Source organism: Chionomys nivalis, chromosome 3 (genome assembly GCF_950005125.1).
Source record: "Chionomys nivalis chromosome 3, mChiNiv1.1, whole genome shotgun sequence".
NCBI classification, from domain to species: Eukaryota; Metazoa; Chordata; class Mammalia; order Rodentia; family Cricetidae; genus Chionomys; species Chionomys nivalis.
The window spans coordinates 29,748,414-29,772,185 of record NC_080088.1 but is presented as its reverse complement, the minus strand read 5'-3'; the positions used below and the strand labels follow the sequence as shown (position 1 = coordinate 29,772,185).

The window sequence follows — 23,772 nt, the reverse complement described above, 5'->3', positions numbered from 1 at the left end:
CTGGGGCACTGAACTGAACAGAGAAGTCTCACAGAAGAAATTCAAATGGCCAACAGACACTTAAGGTCATGCTCAACCTCCTTAGCGATAAGGGAAATGCAAATTAAAACAACTTTGAGATACCATCTTACACCTGTCAGAATGGCTAAAATCAAAAACACCAATGATAGCCTTTGCTGAAGAGGTTGTGGAGTAAGGGGCACACTCATCCATTGCTGGTGGGTCTAAGATTCTTAGAATTCTGCATTGATTCCTGAGTCTTAAGAGAATGATTTTGATAAAAACAACAATAATAACAACAAAAATATCCCATTCAAGGATGAGTGCTCCAAAGTCTCTCACTCAGTTCATTGTCCAATTTTGGGTCTCTACCTACAATCAACTTCAAAGATGAAACTTCTCTGCGCTCAGACCGCCGCTGCAAGGAGAGTCCCGTGGGGAGGCGGCGGCGCGCGAGTCATGGCTGGACAGGCGTTCCGAAAGTTTCTCCCGCTCTTTGACAGAGTCTTGGTTGAAAGGAGTGCCGCTGAAACGGTGACCAAAGGTGGCATCATGCTTCCAGAAAAGTCGCAAGGGAAAGTACTGCAAGCAACTGTAGTGGCCGTGGGATCAGGCGCGAAAGGAAAGGGCGGAGAGATTCAACCCGTCAGCGTGAAGGTTGGAGACAAAGTTCTCCTCCCAGAGTACGGAGGCACCAAAGTCGTTCTAGACGACAAGGATTATTTCTTATTTAGAGACGGTGACATTCTTGGAAAGTACGTGGACTGATCACTGTTGAAATGGTGTCACGTGAAGCTGCCCATTCCACCGAAGTTCTGAGCTCTTCATCATGTAAATAATTTCCGTGCCTCCTTTTATAATAAACTGATGATACCTGCACCGAAAAAAAAAAAAAAAAAAAAGATGAAACTTCTCTGAGAATGTGTGAATGCTTAAGGTTCTGAACTAGTGGTGTAACAATGTGATCTTAAGAATCATTTTAGTGCTGTGTTCATTTAGCAGAATAATTATCGGTTTTTCCCTAGATCCAAGATTTATCTAGTTTCAGATTTTTGACTACTTGGGCTTTATATCCAATTATAAAATGGTTACTCTTTTTGTGTCACTTTATTACCAGTATCTTTTACAGGAAGGTTGGTAGTGTGTATCACAAGGCTCATACATGGATGATATTGGTGTCTACTCATCCCCTTGATTAGCATGCAAAGTACCTTCCAACACCATGAGCATTAGTCAGTTGGGGAGAATTTTCTAACATGGAGCTAACTTCATGTTCAATGAAATGAGTAAGTGGTATGGTTACTCATGTCAGTTTAGAGACGGTTACCAATATCATTGGCAATAGTGCTTTGTGTTTAATCTTTTAAGGATGCTACATGCGATGCTATATTAGTCAATGCCTCAACAAGATGTAACGCATTAATGGTAATGGGGATTTAACTTGGTAACATAAGCTGTTTAGTTAGGATGTTCTCTTACCTTTCATATACTTACATATTTTAGGAAGCTTATGTCTTAACTTGTTTCCACACAACTTTTAAAAAGGCTCAAAGTGTTAGTTAACTTTCTCCCTATTCCCTACTTTATCCTTCCCATTACCCTCAGCATTTAACTGTACTCTAGTCTCTCCATTATCCCTTTATAACACTATTACAGTATATTATTCTTTTTTCCCTTTTCTTGGATGATAGCCTATTCCCTCCTATCCCCTTACTAGCTATCTAACATCTATGCCTAGTCTAAAAAAAAACACACATATGTAAAGCTGGACAAATATCATCCACATATAAGATAAGACATCTACTGTTTGTCTTTCTCAGTCTGGGTAATCTCACTCAGGACAATTTGCTCTAATTCCACCCACTAACTTGATTTTTTCATAATTTTGATTTTCTTAACAGATTAATAATATTTTATAAATATTTTAGATCATTATCCTTTCATTGATTGATGGACATTTTGGCTATATGCAGTCAAATTTTCAATGAGAATAGGAAGTGAAGAGAAACAGAGGAGAAAGATTTGAAAAAAAAAACATATAGTTTGACTAGAGAGACACTTCATGTAATATTAAATCCAAAAAGAATGAAGTCAATAAAGCAGATGCTTTTCATTAAAGCTTAAGGGGAACGTGGAGGACCAGCAACAAGTCTATTTTCATTCACAAAACTGAGCTATGGAAATACAAAGTTGTTTCAATGACTCTCCAGGGAAGATAATTTGAGCAAACCCTTTGCAACCTTTATGTCCACAACTCCCCATAGGATCATTGGTCTTAGAGTCTGCAAAAAAATTTTGAGATTGCTGCACCCATTCAAAACAGACTTCTTTACAGCTAGGACTGGAGGCAGACCTTGATGGTGTCCATATAAAACTCTTTTTGTTGACACATAGAATTATGGAGATTGATATGAAAGTCTGAGGGAAAGTCTGGGAGTTTAGGTTAATAGTGGGAACCCTGGAAGTAGTCTCTGACTTAGCAATATATGGAATGAAAAATTGAAGACAAGGCTACAATGTACATCCTAGGAAGATGAAGTTGTTGGAAAAAATGAGTGGTTGCTGAGTGAAGCTGTAGCCAATACTAAAAGCTTGTATAAAAGAGAGGTTGAGTGAGATGCGAGGTCACAGAGGCAGGACTGTCTCTCCTGAAACTCAAGGAGCCGCATAGAAGTAACTTAATCAGTATGCAAAAAGTAGAGGCTTGGGATTTAATATTTGCGTGTTATATGTCTTTGGGATTTAATATTTGTGTGTTATATGTCTTTGATTTAGTCCATCTTTTTTATTTTCCTGTTAATCTACTTTGGAGTAAGACTACTTAAATCTTGTTATCGTAGCTATAAATTCATAATTTATTTTGGACATTTATATAAAAATCACAGATATGTTACTTTGAGACTTAGAGGAGTCCTCTTGTTTGGGGAATTAAGCAATAGTGGAAAAGTTGAGATATGATTCTGGATGAAAGACCAAATACATTTTGTATTGTGAAATAGATACAAGCATTTTGTATGTGTGCATGTTCTAGGAAAAAGACATTATAGTTTGGGTACGACTCTCAAAGGCTCGTGTGTCTCAAGCTTGTTCTGGAAAACGGTTCTATTAGAAGACTATAGAAACATAGCATGCCTTAGCTTTTGGGAAGTCATTTGTTTTTAGAGGTACATCTTTCCTTCCTTTTCTTTTTTCTGTCCCAATCATAGGAAATTTGCCTACCTGTGCCAATTTTCTCCATGATGCTATGCTTCCAGAGAGTTAGAGACTGACACCTTCAAATCTGTGAGTCAAAATAAACCCTCTTCTTTCTATAACTTGATGTATGCCATATGTTTGTGGCAGCATTACAAATCTGACTGACAATTTACACAGAATAAAAGACAAATACAAAGCAAAAGGATACATAAAAAGAAGTGAATGCAATCAAGGAGAAGTATTTCTAAAATTTATTGAAAACTTCACAGTAACAATGTGGAAGCATACGTCTAACCTATAATCCACATGACTCTTTTGAGTGTAAAGAAGATTTAATAGCGCTTTCAAAATCAGCAGATGGCATTTCTTCTTAGTCCTCAAGGACACCATATTATCCAATGTTCTACCTAGCTCAACATAAAATGAAGTGAGATAGAATTGACAACGAACCTTACATGGGGTAGAGGCTGGAACAAATAAAAGTAGGTCTTCTCGGAAATCAACTAGGGTAAATCCAAGTGCATTTGAAAAGAGCTAACCCGTGGTATGAAATTTGTTGGCCCACAAATCTTAGTCCCCAAAGTATTTCAGATAGCATATACTGCATATGTTTGATTTGCTAGGTGCAGTTACAAATATAAAATTTTGATTTTTTTCTTTGATGATTTATTTCTTTTATTCCAAATTTTTGGTAAAATGATGGAATGACTTCACAACATCTTTTTAGCAGAAGTTTCATCAGTTCTATTATTTCGCACCTGAAAAATTCATGTCTTTCTGGATGCAAGTATTATTTATTTCTCCTTCTCTAAGTTTTTGTGTATATTTGTGGGGAGAAGGGAGGCCAACACATGTGTATTTTAGCTCATAGGTCTCTGGAAACACAACTGGACATATGAAGAGTTTCCTGAATTCAGGGTTTTGTTATTTCTACTTCTCCATTCTAGATTTCCCTCTGTGATGATTGAACTTGTAAACCTGATGAAATTTAGAATCATCATGGAAACTCACTTCCTCGCATGACTAATGTCTAGATATGGTTGATACATGTGGGAAGATCTACCCAAAATGAAAGTAATATCATTCCATATGATGAGGCTCTAATGTTCTTTAAAGTATAACGGGAGCTGAACAACAGCATTCACTGTTTCCTGTTGCCTAAGTTTTCTCACAATGTGCTCTGCTTCCCCACACCCCTGCCACCTTACCTTCCCTGCCATAGTGGAGTACACCTTCAAAATGTGCGCTAAAATAAGCCTTTCCTTTTTTTATAGGTCATTCTGTTAACTGTTTGTCAAGATAAGTAACTAAAACATCCTCCTCTATATCCTATATTTTTCTCTGTCAGAGAGATAGAAAGAAAATTCTCTGCTTGTGTAGCCAAGTTCTATCAAGCTTTGTAGGGAAAAGTGCAAACTCCTGGCTTCCCTGAAACTCCTAATTAAACACCAAAATGCTAAGAGGGCAGGGATAAGACTCAGTGACCTAGATGAAACTGATGTAATTAACTTGACTGTATCAGATGGATGTGTTTTTAGATATGTGCAATTTGCAGTTGTTCAACAATGTTGCGTGATGGAGACCTCCCAGGTAATCTCTGCAGAGCTATAGATAGGTAGGCAGCTAACATAGCAATACAAACAGAGCACCATAAAGCATCCAATTTTAGCTTATTTTGATGTTATCTTCTATATTTTAGGTGAAATATTACTTGGTATAATGTTAATTTTTGTTTTGTTTAAAACATGGTTATATTTTTCTGTATGTTTTATGTTGTACATATTACTCAGATTGGAAAAGCTTATCCATTTTGAAATCATATGTTTGCATTTTATTTGTTGATAAAATGGTCAGGGAGAAAGTCTTAACCAGATTTTTTTTTTTTACTATGTATTTCTTCAAGTCAGTCTTTTATTCAACAGCTGTTAATGAACAAGTAGGAGAGAATAGATACAGTATTAAGCAATAAGGATAAATCAGTGAGCTATAAATAAAACAAATTAAACAGGTAAATCAGCCTATATAGAACTGTTAATACTCTATATAGAGCTGTTAATAATCTAGCTAATTTTAAAATATTGAACAAGTTTATATGCTAAATAATTAAAACAAAAACATGTTTCCATACACTGCTACCATTTCTTCTCTTTCAGTAATTGTGTATAAGCAATTTCCCTCCCTGCTCCTTCTTTTTCACACTCTTTTACTTCATGAGAATAGCTTAAGTACTTATTAAATAATTAATTTTAAAGGGACTATATTAGGGTAAATATTTCCCAGATATCAATTTATCATTAATATATAGCCTTCTGTGTTCACTAGTTTGGAGTAAATGCTGCAATTATCTAAAAACATACTTAACTTTATCCATAACAGAGGCCTGCCTTACAATCTATGGAAATGAAGGCAGTCAAGAAATCTTTTCTGTTACTCATAAAAGGCAAAGCATAGCAAATTATGTTTATTTGCCTCCTCCTTCTCTACTCCTCACTTGACCTCAATATGTATATTTTTGTCCTCTGTATGTGGCACACATACACACACATACATTGTATGTATGTGTGTGTGTGTGTGTGTGTATAGAAAGAGAGAGAGAGAGAGAGAATGTTTAATTTTATGTGATTTTTCTGAGAATCTGGGGATATTTTTATTAATTATTTTAAAATATGTTGTAACTAAAAAGCATCTAATGTTCTTCTTTGAGTTTTATAATTAAAAACATATAATAGGCCTTCTTTTTTTCATTCTTCATCTTTCACCACTCACTCCTAGTCCTAACCAGGACGTTCTCTGTTTGTTTTGGTTCTTATATTTATATGTTTCTTAAGTAAATTTGTAATTTTAAACAAAGCCCCCTTAACTTCACACTATTAATATAATGATTATTACAATATCTATGCTAATTTCCATTTTTATTGTTATATGAGTAATTTTAAATTGCCAGAATACATAATTTTTACATCAACTGCCTTATTTTTCCAGTTATTATAAAGTGCTATATCACTGAGAAAAACAGATGATGATGATGATGATGATGATGATGATGAAGATAGATAGATAGATAGATAGAACTATTACCAAGTTAATATCCAATATTACTTGATCTCTGCCCTTTATCTTAGGAAGTTATATTGTTATATATAATTCTTATATCACATTTCCTCTCTTGGGTCTTTTTGTAGTTACTATACTTTAAAAATGAACATTAAAGCCAAATGATTAATTGGCCTTTTATTACTCGCCTATCTGACATTCTTTCCTATAAAACTGGCATAAAGTTTGTTTCCAAGAGATAAAACAGTTCATTTCCTTTCAGATTCCAATGTGTTATATAACTGTTTCCTATTAAATCTCTCACTGCCTTGACAACAATCATCACAGTTATAGTTCTTTGATTAAATGTTTCTAACTATCAAGTCAATGTGTACTCCATTGGGATATTGCTTCAAAAATCCTAGGAATACAAGGGACACACTTAAACATAATAAGGGCAATTTACCACAAAGCTATAGCCAACATCAAGTTAAATGGGAAGAAATTCAAAGCAATTTCACTAAAATCAGAAACAAGACAAGGCTATCCATTTTTTTTTCATATCACTCATTATAGTACTTGAAATCTAGATGAAGAAACAAACAAATGAAGGAGAACAAAGGGATACAGATTAGAAAAGACGAATTCAAAGTATCATTGTTTACAGATGAAAAGATAGTATACATAAGTGACCCTAAAATTTCCACCATGGAACCCCCATAGCTGATAAACACTTTCAGCAATGTGGCTGGATACAAGATTAACTTAAAGAAAAAATCAGTAGCCCTTTTATATACAAATGACAAAGGGGCTAAAGAAAGATCAAGGAAACAACACTCTTCACACTAGCCCCAACTGATATAAAATATCTTGGGATAATTCTAACTAAAAAAATGAAATATGATAAAAAAATATCAAGTATATGAAGAGAGAAATTGAAGAAGATATCAAAAGCTGGAAAGATCTCCCATGCTTGTGGTTGAATAGGATTAGCATAGTAAAAATAACCATCATACCTAACTCAATGTACAGATTTATTAGAATCCCCATTAAAATTCCAATAAAAATTCTTTACAAACGTTGAAATGGCAATACTGAACTTTATATGGAAAAACAAAACAACCCAGGATTGGCAAAACACAATGAAAAATAAAAGAACTGTTGGATGTCCCACCATTCCCAATTTCAAGTTGTGCTTCAGAGATAGAGTAATAAGCCCACATGATATTGGCACAAAAACAGATATGTTGATAGATAGAATCAAATTATTAAAGACCCAGATATAAATCCACATATATTGTTTTTGATAAACAAGTCAGAAATGGACACTTGAAAAGGGAAGCATCTTCAACAAATGGTGACAGTCAAACTGGATGTCTGTATGTAGAAGAATGCAAATGGATCTATATTTATAACCTTACATGAAGTTCAAGTCTAAATGGAATAAAAGACCTCAACATAAAACTATATATACTGAACCTCTTAGAAGAGAAAGTGGAGAGTAATTTTGAGTGCATTGACACAGGAGATGACTTTTTTAAATAGAACACCAACAATTTAGGCACTAAGGGTTACAATTAATAAGTGGGACCCCACAAAGCCAAAAACCTCATGTAGGGCAAAGGATACAATCAATGGGACATATCAGCAGCCTACATAATAGGAAAAGATTTTTACCAAGTCTACTTCAAATAAAGGACTAATATCCAAAATATACAAAGAACTCAAGAAACTGGATATCAAAAAAAAAATCAAATAATCCAATTTAAACCAAAATGGGGTACAGATCTGAACAGAATTATCAATAGAAGAATCTCAAATTACTGAGAAACACTTAAAGAAATGATTAACTTCCTTAATTATTAGGGAAATGTAAATCAAAACTACTTTGCAAATAAATCTTGCATCTGTCAGAATGGTAAGATCAATTACAAGAAACAGCTAATGCTGGCTAGGATGAGAATCAAGGGGAACACTCCCTAATTGCTGGTGGGACAGTAAACTTGGAGAGTCACTGTGGAAATCAATATGCCAGTTAATCTAAAAGTTAGAAAGTGATCTACATCAAGATCCAAATACATTATTCATGTGCACACACCAAAAGGACACCTTATCCTACAACATGATCACTTGCTCGATCTTGATCATTGTGGCTTTGTTCCTCATAGTCAGAAATTGGAAACACCTTACATATTCCTCAATAGAATAATGGATAAAAAATGTTTTCTGGTCTTCCCTCTTCTTTCTATTCCCCTAGAACCAAACCCCCAGTCTTATCCTTCAGACTAAAACATATCCATCACCAGCTGCATCCTCCCACCATGCCTGCCCACATCTTCCATGGATCACAAAGGTCATCTACTCCTAAACTCTACATCCCTACATGTTGCTGAATATCAGACCCCTAGTCCAGCAAACACTTTCTGCTCAATCATAGCCAAACCTGCCATAAAACCAGAAAGGCTTTAACCTTCTCCTCCTTACTCGGTTGTTAAAACTGACATCATGAAAATTTTAAGAAAACATGGTTAAAAGTAAAAAAAAAAAAATTATCCTGAGTGAGGTAACCAAGACCCAGAGAGACAAATACAGTATGTATTCACTTATAAGATAATTAGATAATGATAACTAAGCTATAATATCTACATATTACTTACAGAGTTTAGGTAAACAGGAGGGCTTTAGGGGCAAGGAATAAATATGCCAGGGAGTAAATAGAATTGATTTTAAGAGTGGACTGGAGTTGGGAACAAAGGGAGTCACATTGGGAAAAAAATAAGAGGTAGGGAGAGAGTGCAGAGAAAGGTGACTGGAACTGAGGGGAACTTTGGAAGTCATGTGGAAGTCTCTTGCATTGATAATGTCCTACAAGCTATGAAGGTGATCCTAATGAGGACACTAGTAATGGAGGATATGGAGGCTCAACTGGCCATATCTTGAAACCAAGCAAGATTTTCAGTAGAGGAACTGGGTTGCTTTAAGTTGAGATGTTGGCCAAAGGTTCTCATGGAAATATTATATGCTATTGTGCTGCCTTTGGATTGTTTGGTGGCTAAAAAGAAGCAACATCTGCTAAAAGACAATTGAGTATAAATGCTGCTGGGTTATTCCAATATATAAAATTTGAAAATGCCATAACTTCAAAATTTAAGTCAAAGAATATATTGCTTTGGAGAAGAGGTTTTTGCTTTTGTTTCCACAGGCAAAGAGAGGCTGTGGATTCATTCTGGGTTATGAAAAATCAGGTTTGATCAAGAAAGACCCCCTGAAAAATCTCCAGTAGGAGCAGATGGCTCAGATGATCCAACATTTCAAAGGACCTCTGATGGAGTTTCCTCTGAGTCTACATCCAGAAAAGACTAAAAACATATGTCTGAGATAATCAACCCTCACAGAATAGTCCAGTCAGTACTTGACCATAATCCTAACTTTTCTTTAGGTCCCCATAAGATTATTAGCACCCCCAATTAGCAGGAAGTAGAATGGAAAACTAGGCCCACATTCCCAAAAATTGGATTATGAAAGTTTATTTAGAGTGTTGGTTATAAGTTGTTATGGATAATGGTCAAGAAGAAAGTTAACCAAAGGAGATTAGACTCAGAGTTCTTGTTTTGTAAAGAAAAAAATGGGGGGGGGTGCTGTGGGACAATGGTCTTGTACCTTTTAAAGATTTGACATTTGTACTGGCTTAATAAAATGCTTATTGGTCAGTAGCCAAGCAGAGAGGATAGGTGGGATGACCAGAACAGGAGAATTATGGGAATAGGAAAGGCTCAGCCTGCAGTTGTCACTCAGATGCAGAGGACACAAGATAAGAACACCTCACTGATAAAAGTTACCAAGCCATGTGATTAACACAGACAAGAATTATGGATTTATGTAAGATATAAGAGTAATTAAGAAGCCTGAGCTAACAGGCCTACCAGTTTATAAGTAATGTAAGCCTCTGTGTGTTTCTTTGGGACTGAATAGCTGCGTGACCACACGGGACAGAAACCTCTGTCAGCAGAAAAGTGCTGACACTGCAGGCTACCAAAAGTAAAGCATGGACAACAACACATCCATAAAAGCTTTTACCTACATTCTGTCCTGCCTGTATATTATGCTAGGTAATGGTAGCCCAGAACTTGTAGAAATAGTCAACCAGTGTCTGACTTGACTTAAGCCCACTCCAGGTAAGAATCTATACCTGACACTGCTTATGCAACTAAGAACCAGAGACTGCATAGCCAGAGACCTAGGGTAAAACCAAAGCTGAATAGTATGAAAAATAAAATAAAATGATTCCTAATGGTAAATGATCAGAGCCTTATCCAGTCATCATCAGAGAGGCTTCATCTGGCAGCAGATAGAAACCGATGCAAAGACCAATAGTCAGATATTATGTGGACAGAGTTTAAGCTGGAAGTCTCCATCAAGTCCTTCATCTCAGAGCTCAGGGAATTCTGAAGAAGAACAGGTGGAAAGCTTCTAAGAGCCAGAGAGGATGGAGGACACCAGGAAAAGAAGGCCATCTGAATCAACAAAACAAGAAACATATGAGCTCAAAGAGACTGAAGCAGCAAGCACATGGCTTACCTGAAATCATATGCATGAATATTACAACTATTAGCTTAGTATTCTTTTTTTTGGTTTTTCGAGACAGTAGCTTAGTATTTTTAATGGTAAACCTGACTTTGACAATGTGTAGCTCTTTGATTCTAATGCTTGCTCTTGGAATTTTTTTCTCCTATTGGGTTGCTGTGTTCAGCTTTGATATGAAATTTTTGCTTCATCTTATTAATTCATGTTTAGTTGTTATATTTTAGAAATCTCTTCTATCCTAATGAGAAACAGAAGGGGGTGGATCTGTAGGCGAGGAGAGGTGGGAAGAAACTGAGAGAGAAAACTATAATCAGAAAATATTGTATGAGAAAATAGTCTATTTTCAATAAAAGGAAGAAAAATGAAAAAATCCTAATTGACATTTTTAGCTTTTATGTTCCACACTAAAATGGACATTAAAGACTTAAGACTTTTTTACTATTGGTATACTTGTTTAAAACTTTATATAAATATTAGGATTTTAAAAATTAGTTTTACAGGTGAAATATTGCTGTTTCTGTTCTTCAAACATATTTTCTTGATATGTAAATTCTTATTTTTGATTTTCATTTTCATTTCAGTTGTATTTTTTTACAAGAAACAAGGAAATATGGAGATTACAGTGACCATATATGCTCTAAGTACATATGTTATAAATAATTGCTATAAGTACACATACTTTGTTCAGTGTAACTCTTCTTCCCAATTTGACTGCTTTTGATCCCCACCCCAGTCCAGTCTTAAAATCAATTCTGGTTCCTCCTTTCCGGCATATTAATTCTCCTAAACTCTATATCCCTACATGTTACTGAATACCAGACCCCTAGTCCAGCATATACTTTCTGCTCAATCACAGCCAAAACTGCCATAAAACCAGAAAGGCTGGGGAGAAGAGGAGAGGGGGAAAGAGAGGGGAGAAGGGGAGGGTTGAGGAGAGCTTGGGGGAGTAGGATGGTTGAGATGGAGGAAGAACAGAAATGAGAGCAGGGAAGGAGATATCTTAATTGAAGGAGCCATTTTGGGGTTGGCAAGAGGCTTGGCTCTGGAGGGGTTCCCAGGAGTCCACTGGAATGATCCCAGCTACGACCCTGGGCAGTGGAGGAGAGGGTGCCTTAACTGGCCTTGTCCCATAACCACATTGATGAATATCTTGAATATCACCATAGAACTTTCATCCAGTGACGGATGGAGATAGAGACAGAGACCCACATTGGAGCACTGGACTGAGCTCCCAAGGTTCATTTGAAGAACTGAAGGAGGGAGAATAAGAGCAAGGAAGTCAGGATTACAAGGGGTTGGTCCACCCACTGAGACAGTGTGCCTGAGCTAATGGGAGCTTGCCAAATCTAGCTGGACTGGGACTGAACGAACATGGGATCAAACTGGTCCCTCTGAATGTGGCTGACAATTGGGACAGACTGAGATGCCAATGAAAATAGTACTGGGATTTGTTTCTACTGCATGTACTGGCTTTTTGAGATCCTATTCTATTTGGATGCATACCTTCCTAAACCTAGATGTAGCCGGGAGAGGCTTGGACTTCCCACAGGGCAGGGTACCATGCCCTCTCTCAGGACTGGAAGGGAAGGAAAAGGGTGTGGGGGGCAGCAGGAGAGACGTGGGAGAAGGGAGGGAGTGGAAGTTTTGATTGATGTTATTTATAAAGTAATAAAAAATAAGTTCTTTCTAAAAGTTATATTTTTGTCTCACTATTGATTGTTGCCAAAAAGAACCCATATGTGTGTGCTTGCATATGTATGTGCATGCTTGCATATATGTGTGTGTCTGTTTGTATGACCATACATTTGTATTTGTGTGCATGTATGAGTATATATCTATTTATACATATATATGTAAATACATACATATATATCTTTATGTACAAAAATACAAATAGAGATATATCTACATTATATCGGTATTGATATAGGCCTACAATACTTTTATCACAATAGGTATTTTAATGAGTATTTCATTATTTTATATGTATAATTATTTTGTCTTTGTAAAACCCACTTCATGAAATCTTTGATTTTTTTGTCCCTGACAGTCCAGAATCACACAAAACTCCTTAAACATTGTGAGTCGTGTGGAATTTAGCACAGGAAATTAAACGCTTACAGATTTCTTTAAAGGACTGAAGACTAAAGGTCATTGAAAGCACAAATAGATCTGAGGTTTGTTGATAGCTTTCAGGGAATTATGCAGTTGCTATTTCCAACCCAGCTCAAAAACACAGGAAGTCACTGATGCTAGTAGCTTCTGTGAGAGCTGTGGCTCCAAAGTGAGTGATTCTTAGGGGAAATGGCCAGTGGACACCAATATTTTACACCTATCACATCTGTGCATCTGCCCGACATTGCAACAGGAAGAAGAATAGCTGTGACTGTTTTTTGCCTTCCAGCTTTAAGAAGAATCTCTTACATTATTATAATTTATTCAAAAGTACACCCACAAGGCATTCTGAGAAATATATTTCCTAGACACCAGCTTCAAAACTGATGAGAGTCCATAGAAGAGGGCAAGGAAGTTATTGGGTACCAATGATCAGTCTAGAACAGTTCTTTCTGTTGGTTTCTAAAGACCAGTACATAGCCAGCTCATGGTTTTATCCCAAATGATTTGAGGGAGCATCAGGCTCAACACTGTCAGCACAGTATGCCATCATTGTCTTTTCTTCCTTCTCAGAAATTGCTCAGTCACTACATGCAGAACCCAGACATTTACTTTTTTTTTTTTTTTCTTTATACAATCCTGAGTCATACTTCTCAGTACATTTTACAGGAAGTTTTTGAGACAGGGTTTCTCTGTATAACAGCCCTAGCGGACCTGGAATTAGTTCTGTAGGCCATATTGGCCTTGAACTCAAAGAGATTCACCTGCCTATGGGCTGTAGGAAATCATATAACCAGTAGCCTTTAAGTTACCCACCCACTTGGGCATGGCCTCTTATACTATAAATGCCAATATAAAGCACGCTATCCCTTTCTCTTCTGGCTGCTGGATTTGGTTCCTATTCCCCGTTGATGCAGAGGACTGTGGTCTGTGAGTCTATACCTAAATAAATAACTCTTTATTATACTCAGTTCTGAGCTAATGTGGGATTTCTTTTTAGCGTCCATCTTCGTCTGATGACCAATGTGAGGCTCCAACCCATGACCCTGGGATTGAGAGTCCCATGCACTACCAACTGAGATTGTCGGGTGGTCAGTAAATGATCAAGTGGGCTCTTACAACAAATTGGTGCTCCAATGTGTGCTCGCTAAATGCACATAAAACCTGAGCAATCTTAGAAAGAAATTCAAGACATAAAAGAACAGAGTTAAATATGGGTTTTTGGTAGCCAGTATTTTGCTGGCTGCGGCTGGCATGCTGCAGCTCCTTCAAGAGAGCTCTTACTGATTCAGCTATAGCAGAAAAAAAAGCCATACGGTTTTGAAATGATGGCCTCCTGGGCCGTACTACCTGTATGATTTCTGTTGAGGTCTGGCTATGGAATATTTAAACGGGGTTTGTATGCAGTGTTCTACAGCTTGCTTAATGGCAACATAGATCCACTGTCTGCTTGAAAATGGGGCTGTAAGTATGGCTTATGTTAAATAGACCTCCACCCTGCCATGTTGGACTGGGCAGATCCAAAAGGCAAAGCAGCCTTAGAAGTGCTTAGAATTTTAAGAAACACTCTAGGACAGAAAAAAAAATAACATATATACAGAAGGACATACTCAGAAATAAAAGAATTCTAAATGAGTTACAGTGTTAGATAAATGTACATAGGCTTGGGAGAGGGAAAAAAGAGTATAGAGTATTATAAATGGTTTTAAAAAGTAAAACAAAGTCTTTAAAGAGACAGAATGCAGAGTCACAGATTGAAGAAGTAAAGATAATAAGATAAATATTAAAAATAAATAGAGTAAAAAATAATCTACATAAAGATAGAATATACACAGATAATCTGGATTATGTGTATTATTGTGTTTTCTTTGAATTTTTTGACTGCAAAGGAGCTAACTAGAGAGAGATATTTCATTTCATGGGCTGCTAAGGTAAACCAGCACAGATATTTTAAAGATACCTTGATTTCAGAATTTGGAAGACCTCATGAAAAGTAACTGCGAACGTGATGTGGGATTTCCCTTTATATTCATTAATCACCGTTAATGAATAAAGAAACTGTCTTAGACCGTTAATAGGGCAGAACTTAAATAGGCAGGGAAAACTAAGCTGAATGCTGGGAGAGAGAAGGTGGGGTCAGAGAGAAGCCATGTAGCCTACCACAGATAGATACCAGAAATTTTTCCAGTAAGCCACAGCCTTGTGGTAATACAGAGATTAATAAAATTAGGTTAAATTAAGATGTAAAAGTTAGCCAATAAATAGAACTAATGGGCTAAGCAGTGCTATAATTAATATAGTTTCTGTGTGATTATTTTGGGGCTAAGCAGCCAGGACTAACTAGCTGCCTCCTCCAACATGAACACCCCCAAAATTTACTTCACCCAATAAATAGCAGAAAGCAGTTTGGAAAGAACTATGCCCATATTCCAAAATATTTTTTGTAAATGTTTCTTTACATTTAAAGGGGGACATGCAATAGAGATTTGCATTGGTATGGATAAAAATGTAAGGTCAATTGTTATATGTATATTTCAGGTCTTGATTAAGGTATTGTGTTTGTGCAGCATATTTAAAATGTAACATATAATTAAGAAATAAAGGTTAGTAGATAGTCATCTATAATATTCAAGCTTGTAGTCAAGTTAGTTAGGTTTTCTAGATACATAGAGATATATTTCAGTTATATATGTATTCTTCAAATATTTCAGAAACCTTTAGAATATCACATTTAAAATGTTTTAAGAATTTAGGATTTTTCAGGGCAGTGAGACACATTTGTTCCTGGCAGCACCAAACTACCTCAAGAGGATGATGGGCATCAAAGAGGCTCCTCACGGAGCTTGTTAGCCATTTGGGTAAGAAACTGTTCTTTTCTGAACTGCTTGATGTTATCCTGTATTGAACTGGACATGCAGGACCCACAGAAAAATGACTGCTGATGCTACTTAAAGAAGGTGAGACAGTCCTTTAGGGTCCCTGCTTCATGAAAGACTCTACCAGACATTCTGCAGGACATAGAAAAAGTTACTGACAAACTGCCAATATAGGTACAACAGTCTGTGAAATTTCCTGCTTCATGGAAATGTCTACTTGATACTATGGACCTGTAGGCTGAATATGGATGCTCCAATGACACAGAAGAATTTTGGGTGCTTGTCCTGGCAGTGAGATTTCTCTGTCAATTCTAGAGTTTGGAAATTGCTTACAATGCACTTCTTGATTACTTAGGTAATATATCCTTTTGGAGTCTTTGATGGTGTTGAAGAATAAATAGGTATAGTTATAGTTTTCCTTAGTTATGATAAAAGATAAAGTAGGTATAAATATTGTAACTGTAATTATTGCTTGATACCTGTTTAGTTAGATGTAATTTTTCTGCGTTAAAGTTAAATTTTTTTTTAACAGAAAAGGAGAGGTGATGTGGGATTTCCACCTGTATGCTGTGAATAAAAGAAAATGCTTTGAGCCTATAGTAGAGCAGGGCAGAACAGATGTAGGGAGAGAAAACTAAACTGAATGCTGGGAGGAAAAAGGTGGAGATGAGGGAGAAGCCATGGAGCTGCCACTGGAGACAGACATGCCAGAACATTGTAGGCCACGAGCCTCATGGTAAAATATAAAATAATGAAATGGATTAAATTAATATGTAAAAACTAGCCAATACATTGTTAGAGATAATAGGCCAAGCAGTGATTTAATTAATACAGTTTCTGTGTTGTTAATATGGGGCTGAGCAGCCAGAGTACACTAGTGACCTCATACAACACCTATGCCACCTGAGTGCTGGGATTACAGGCTGTTCTTTGTTTTTAATGAGGATACCGATTTGTACCAGTAAGAAAATGGGGATGAGAATAGAAGAGTAGGGGAGATGAGTGAACATGAAGGAAATTGTTTCTCAAAAAATTAATTGTAGAAAGATTCATCTGTAAAAATCAATATAAACAAATTATACACAGGAAAAAAAACACAAATTAAATAAGCAATATTGACAAAAATTTCCCAGATAACCTTGGAGAATCTTTTGGTTTACTAAGGCATCCCATCTGATTCGGCTGAGTATCCTATATTGTGTTAGTCCTTTGAAAAGATAAGGTTATATATGCAATGAATTAAAACACATTCCTTTATAGGTTGGTTGTATTAGATTAGGGATCCAGAAGTCTGAGGTATATTTCTCAATGTCCAGTTCATTGAAATTATTATTGTGTCCTTGTCAACGTATTTCCCTTGGGAACACAAGATGTCTAAACCATCAAAATGAAATTACAGAGAACAAAAGCAATATTGAGGAAGGATATAAGACTTAACAATGAAGGGAATCATTTACACTCCCAACTGTCAATTCTAATCTTCTGTTCTAAGAGATACAGAGCATCATCATGGTCATAAAACTACCAACTAAGTTTTTAAAACACAGACATAATCCTAAAAAATGTTGTTAAATAGAAAATGCCCCAAGTGTCTCCTAAACATTAATCCTTCTTTTATTGGATCAACGGCTTTTTGGTAATAGTGAAAAGAATAATATAATTTCTTTTGTTGTAATTCTATCACTTAAGGGTTTGGTATAGTAAGTGCTTTGGTAAAAGGGAGCATTATGGAGTCATCACAGGAGTAAATAATCCATTTTATTATATAACCCATTAATGAGAATGAAAGTCAAAAATAATATGCAGAGAAGGGTAATGCCTGTCATGTATAAAGGTATTATGAGAAGTATAATATGTTTGTTACTTCTCTTTGTTGAAAAACAAAAAGGCATTTAATGGAAATGTCAATTTACTACTGCATTTTCCTTTAAGAATAGATACTATATGCAGGTTATCATGTATTTTATCATTAAGAAATGGATTTCCTTGGTGAATTTAATCCTATCTTTGAAGCTATATAATTTCTTTACCATTCCCGGTTTTTAGCTGACTCTACAAAATAAACACAAGAGGGGCAGCTAACAAGGTAATGAACCTCACAGAATGACACGTGTTTCTATTTCTCCCCTGTGTGAGTTTCCTCTGATGTAGCATGCTTTTAAGAACATTTAAATAATTAATCAATTACGTTCTTATTCCATTACAATCTTTGTCCATTTTTCTTACAACCTTTGTCCATTCTTAGACACTTCCTTAATATTACACAGCAAATGTTCCTCCAGGGTTTCCTTCATACACTGCTCTAAGATTATTATTCTCTGTATAAACCACTCATCAATATATCTGGTTGTTAGTGTGGATGAATTTAAGCATATCTGAAACTCCAGTCAATGCATTATCAAAGCATGCTAGAAGTTCTCTGCCTGATGAGATTTCCCTTTAGGCTTATCTTTCAGAACTGTGATGCTTAATATTATGTGTCACCATGCTGGGTTAGAAGCAGTTAAGATATTTGATCAAACGTTATTCTTGATGTGTCAGTAAGGGTGTCTGGATGTAGACAACTTTGAAATCTATGGACTGAGTAGAGGGATTTTTTCCCACTTTATCTCTGTGTAGTCACACATGGGGAAGACACAAAAAGACTGATCACACTTCAAGGGGAACTTCTCTTGCCTAACTGCTAGACTCAACTCCATTTTCCTACCATTGGATTTAAGCTAAGAAGTCAGTTCTTCCTTTCTCTTCTCAGCTGGGAGAACAAACCTTATACCATTATCATCTATGTATGCCCTCTTGCTGGTAGAACTGGGACTACTCTGTCTCCGTGTCACTCACTTTGCAGCTAAAATGAAATACTATAGATGAGTTGGAAGAAAAACTACATGCTGTATTTCACAGCTTTGCAAACTAGAATTTTAAGATCAACGTTCTATGTAATTGAGGTCTCAGAGATAGAACTAGACCCCCTTCTAGGTTATGTTTTTTAAGCTTTTCCTGTTACAAAAGCATGGAGGAAAAAAACAGGGAGCAAGAAAAAGAGAAAGAAAGAGATCTTAAGTCTTTCTCTGAGGTCACCAATTCTATAGTGAAGATTTCTTACTAGTGATACAGTTAAGTCAAATCAGCTCTCAAAGTTCACATTTCATAATTTACACACTGGGTTAACAACATATGAATTATTTAGAAACATTTATGGTAAGCCCTATAACCCTATAATCATAGGAACCAATTATTTTCCAACTTGTATTTTTGTATGCCACAATTAACCTTTTAATGAACCTTTGAAAATATCCTTTTAAATTAAAAATAAAAAAGTGTACATGGGTTTGCATATTTATGTGTGTGGGGTTTGTGAGAGAGAGAGTTTGAATGTAAGTCTTGTGGTTATAGGTACCTACGAAGGTCCAAAGAGGGTATGAATGACCTGAAGCTGCAGCACAGGTCATCGTGACCTTTCTAATGTGGGTGTTGGGAAATGAACTTGTCTTTTGGAAGATGAAGAATAACTTTTAATCAAAAAATCTCTCCATATCCTTTATTGAAATTTTTTATTAGTCCATGGAGATGGACTGAAGGATAACAAAAAATCAGCCTTAACATATTTTGGGAGATTATAAAATATTTTTATTAAATATCTTAGTTGTAATATGGATGTGCATAAAAACCAAACCTGAAATATTATGGATCTGATAACAGTTAATAATACTTTTGTACGATAGGTCAGGAAATACAATTGTTAGGTAAAATGTCTTTTCCATAACTTCTCTATGTGCAATAGCAAATTTTCTACCTTAAAATAATTAAATTTGTAGAAAAGTGGAGTTTCTTTCCTCCCAAATCCTATATTTTTGTGGTTTATTTTCTATTGTACTAATTGATAGTGAATTCTGCAGGATTGTGACTTATGTACATATCTTGTGAACTTTTGCATTTTTTAAATGATAAGGCCAAGTTTGCAAGCAGTTAGCACTTCAGGCTTTTTTTATCTACCTTTTTCAAAACTCACAGCTTTACAGAATACTTACGAAAAAACTCATATCAATATAATTACCTATTTTGTTATCTATAACACTGCAACTCAAGATCTCTAGGTACTTTGGTGTCATTATTTCATTTACCTTCTCTTCCTTTCCCACTCCTTCCTTATCTCCGCCAGCCCTCCTTCCTTATCTCCTTTCCTCTCTTCCTTTCTTAATTTTTCCTTCCTTCCTCCCTTTCTCTGTCCTTTCTTCCTTCCTTCTTTCCTTTTCTTAAAAATTATAATGAAAGGATTTAGTATGATGCTTATCAGTTTAAATTCTCATGTGTCTGTCTTCAGTTTGCTACTAATATTTCTATTTGAAAATTACTTTTTACTATTACAACACAGCTATTTATTTATTAAGAGATAATAAATATATTTAGACATTGGTATTACCTCATGGAAAGACTCACCAAGAAAGAAATAGTACACATCAAACTTTAGGTACTGACTTCTCAAAACAGAGATACCATGATAAACTTTATGTTATATAGCTTAGTAAATAATCTGGTTAGTTTGTTTCCTCCCTTCTGCAATTCTGACAAATCCATAATATCCAGGAGATCATTCTTCCTTGGTTTTTCCCATGTGGGAAATATTTCCAACTAATAATTCTTCATATGTATTATTAATTTTCAATTATTTGGTAACATGAGCATTAACTTTAAAGAAATAATCCTAATATCAATTAGGTCCACTCCAAAATCTTTATGTCTATTAATTTGAATATTTCTCTAGAGACATTATACTGATAAATATAACAACATCATTTGACATTTTGGACATTTAAGTTAGGTTTTTGCTTGTCCAAACCAGCACATTAAGTTAACCAAAACATTTTTTTTCCAAATGGAGTTTCTAAAGAACAGTGCTTCCTTCAAGTGAGGACAGTACAGTATCTTCAGACTAAAAGTGTGTTGCCTTCTCAGATATGAAAGAAGGAACAAAAGGAGTGCTGAATTTAGATATTTAGCATACTCAAATTGCCAAATCTTTCTGTGTCTCCAAGGCTCTTTTCTAGTTGTTGCCAGTTCCCAAGTATTAAAAGATTTGGAGCAGATTTGGGTTCAATTTGTTTAATTCTGTCATTCAGAATCAAACTTTTGATTTGTTTTTAGAAATAGTAGTTACAAAAGCAAAAATGTGTTTGGAAGGAACTGTAATTTTTTTGATTAACCTAGAGTATTTTTAGGATCAATTATTATTTTCATATTTTGTTAACTTTAAGAGATTCAGAAAAATATTTCTATATAAAAGTATCCATACTATTCAGAAATCTACATCAAACTCATAAGGTGTCTTGAAGCATTAATATCTGAGTCATTCATTTCAGTCTACTAAATGCTGGCATAATATATATTTTTTAATTCACTGGCCTATTGGTGATTCATATGATTCTAAATATGAAAGACTTATTATTTTAAGATCCAAATGTTGCAGATATGTTAAAATGTTAAATGCATACATGTGAATTCAAACACACATAAAAATACATAACATTTTAAATTCTGTTATTCTTCACTGAAGAGTTTTATATTTTTATGGCTATTTTAGAAACTGAAATTATAATATGGTAAATTCAATGTATATGCATCTTTTGAATCATATAAATAACAAACAAAATCATTTAATTTTCTGGTAGAAATTTACTTCAAGTTGACTGTTTTTATTAGGATGTATTTTATTTAATTAATTTATTTTTAAGATATTTTATATACAACCTCAGTTCCCCCTCTCTTCTCTCCTCCCTCCTTAAACTCCATGGAAAGTGTTAAGGCCTCCCATTGGAAACCAACTATGCCTAGCATAACAAGTTGACGCAGAACAAGTCCCTCTTTCCTGAATCAAGGCTGAGCAAAGTATTCTACCATAGGGAATGGGGTCCAAAAAGCCCTATCATATATCAGGGATAAATCCTGGTCCCACTGCCAGGGCACCCTCAAACAGACGAAGCGACAGAATTGTAGCCCACATGCAGAGGGCCTAGTTTGGTACCATGCAGACGCCCCAATTGTTGTTTTAGAGTTCGTGAGTTCGTGAGATTGGTTCCGCTGTCTCTGTGAATTTCCCTGTCATGATCTTGACCACCCCTTGTTCATCTAATTCCTTCCCCTTTTCTTCAACTGGACTATCTTCTCAGAGATAGCCATTATAGGATAGGGAAATTCCCTGGAATACACAACGATGAACCTTGCTAAGACTCAGTGGAGAGGGTGCCTGAACAGGTCTTCCCCAATAATCAGATTGGTGAATACCCTAATTGGCATCGTAGAACCTTCCTCAGGTACTTGATAGTGGTCACTTTTAAACATATATATACTGAGCAAGTTCATTTGTAGCATCCATCTGTGACCTCTGCATCAGCTTCTGCTTCCTGGCTCCTGGACTACAGGAGTTTTTCTCCTGGCTTCCTTCAATGATTCAGTGAAGGAAGTACAAGTCATATAACCCCTTTCTGGCCCCACTTGCTTTTGGCGATGGTGTTTTATCACAGCAGTAGTAACCCTAACTGAGACAGATACTGATCTCTAACTCTCTCTCAGCCAGGCTCAAAAGGATTTCCAGCTAAGAATGTAAAGCATTATGCAGTTTACTACTGCGTGATTGATTTATTGGTTGGTTGGCTGGCTGTAGTCATAAAAGAACAGGTTTACTTAATATAATGTAAAAAGAGCAACATGTATGTTAATAATAGAACCACAAGCCATATATACATGCATTTTCTCTATTTGTAGAATATAATTAGTATAGAATTTCTAATATTGCTTTAGTAAATCAAATGACTATTACCCTATATTTTTTGATAGATGCCAACGGTAGAAAAGCACCTTAAAATAAACTGATCCAGCACAACAGTCCCAGTCCCAAACTATGCTACATCAGAACAGAACTAAACTTAATTTAGGATATTAAAGACCATCATAAACAGGGATTTTGAAATATCTATAAAATTTCTAAGCAATCCCATGAGAATCTCAACATAAGACAAATTATAATGAATCATAACTTACTAAAACTTTCCACAAATTCCTAGAACTAACTCGAATACTTGATCGTTAAATTTAGTATTGCAGAAGTGAGCACTGAGGTCCATAAGACTAGAATGACTCAGACAAGATAGTTTATGCTTACTAAGAGGCAGCACTGTATGTGTGTGAGCATAATCATGATTCAGAAATGCCATTGCAGATAAACAGGCTTTTTATCCATGATTTGAATACTTGAAACATTTTATGCTTTGTCAGAAGATATATCAATCTGGAATGTTTAAAATATTTTTGAACTTTGTCTTTTACCTGGAAACTGTGTCTTAGTCAGTATTGCATCTTTAATATCACTTTATATTTGATGCTGTGTATATGAAAGCTACACAATATTGTTCTGTATAAACTCATTTATTTTTTACAAGAGAAAATGTCATTAACTTTGTCCTTTAAGAGAAATATTCATACATTTGTGATAGCATCAATATTTAATAAAAGTTAAAAAACTCCTACATATTTCTAGCTATCTGCCCTTGCAAATAATTCTGCTCATTCGTCCATCATAAGAATTCTGCTCCTGTATCAACTCCATTATCATTGTGGATACCTTCTAACTATAATTAAGAACTAACTGAATAAAGTTCTTGCAAACTGCTGGAAGTGGCAATATGAAAGAAAACTTCTCTAACAGTGATAGCTAGACTTTCACCATGTTTTCAGTTCGAGCTTACCAGTCTTTTTCTACTGTCATGAAAGTTTGGATTTATGTCGCTCACTATAAGGATTCAGAGAATATGTCAATGTGGGTCCTTCTTGTCCTCTTTTGTACACATGTAATAATTTGTCTCCTACTGTCACTTCTCTTTCACCTGACATTTCAAAGTGACAACACTTTTGATAAGCACACAGAGAGACAGAGACAGAAAGGTAGAGAGAGACCGAGACATGGAGACAAAGATAA

The 23,772-nt window shown here is 35.5% G+C and overlaps 1 protein-coding gene across 1 annotated transcript; it reads left to right on the top strand.

Annotated features, from left to right (window-relative positions):
* Nucleotides 1–444: 444 nt before the first annotated feature.
* LOC130871991 (10 kDa heat shock protein, mitochondrial) lies at nt 445–877 on the top strand. Its single transcript, XM_057765777.1, has one exon. The coding sequence runs from the start codon at nt 460–462 to the stop codon at nt 766–768; it is 309 nt and encodes a 102-aa protein (XP_057621760.1). The 5' UTR covers nt 445–459; the 3' UTR covers nt 769–877.
* Nucleotides 878–23,772: the final 22,895 nt, after the last annotated feature.

Excerpts from the sequence above, each read along its gene's own strand:
- LOC130871991 (XM_057765777.1), top strand. The coding sequence starts at position 460 with ATGGCTGGACAGGCGTTCCGAAAGTTTCTCCCGCTCTTTGACAGAGTC.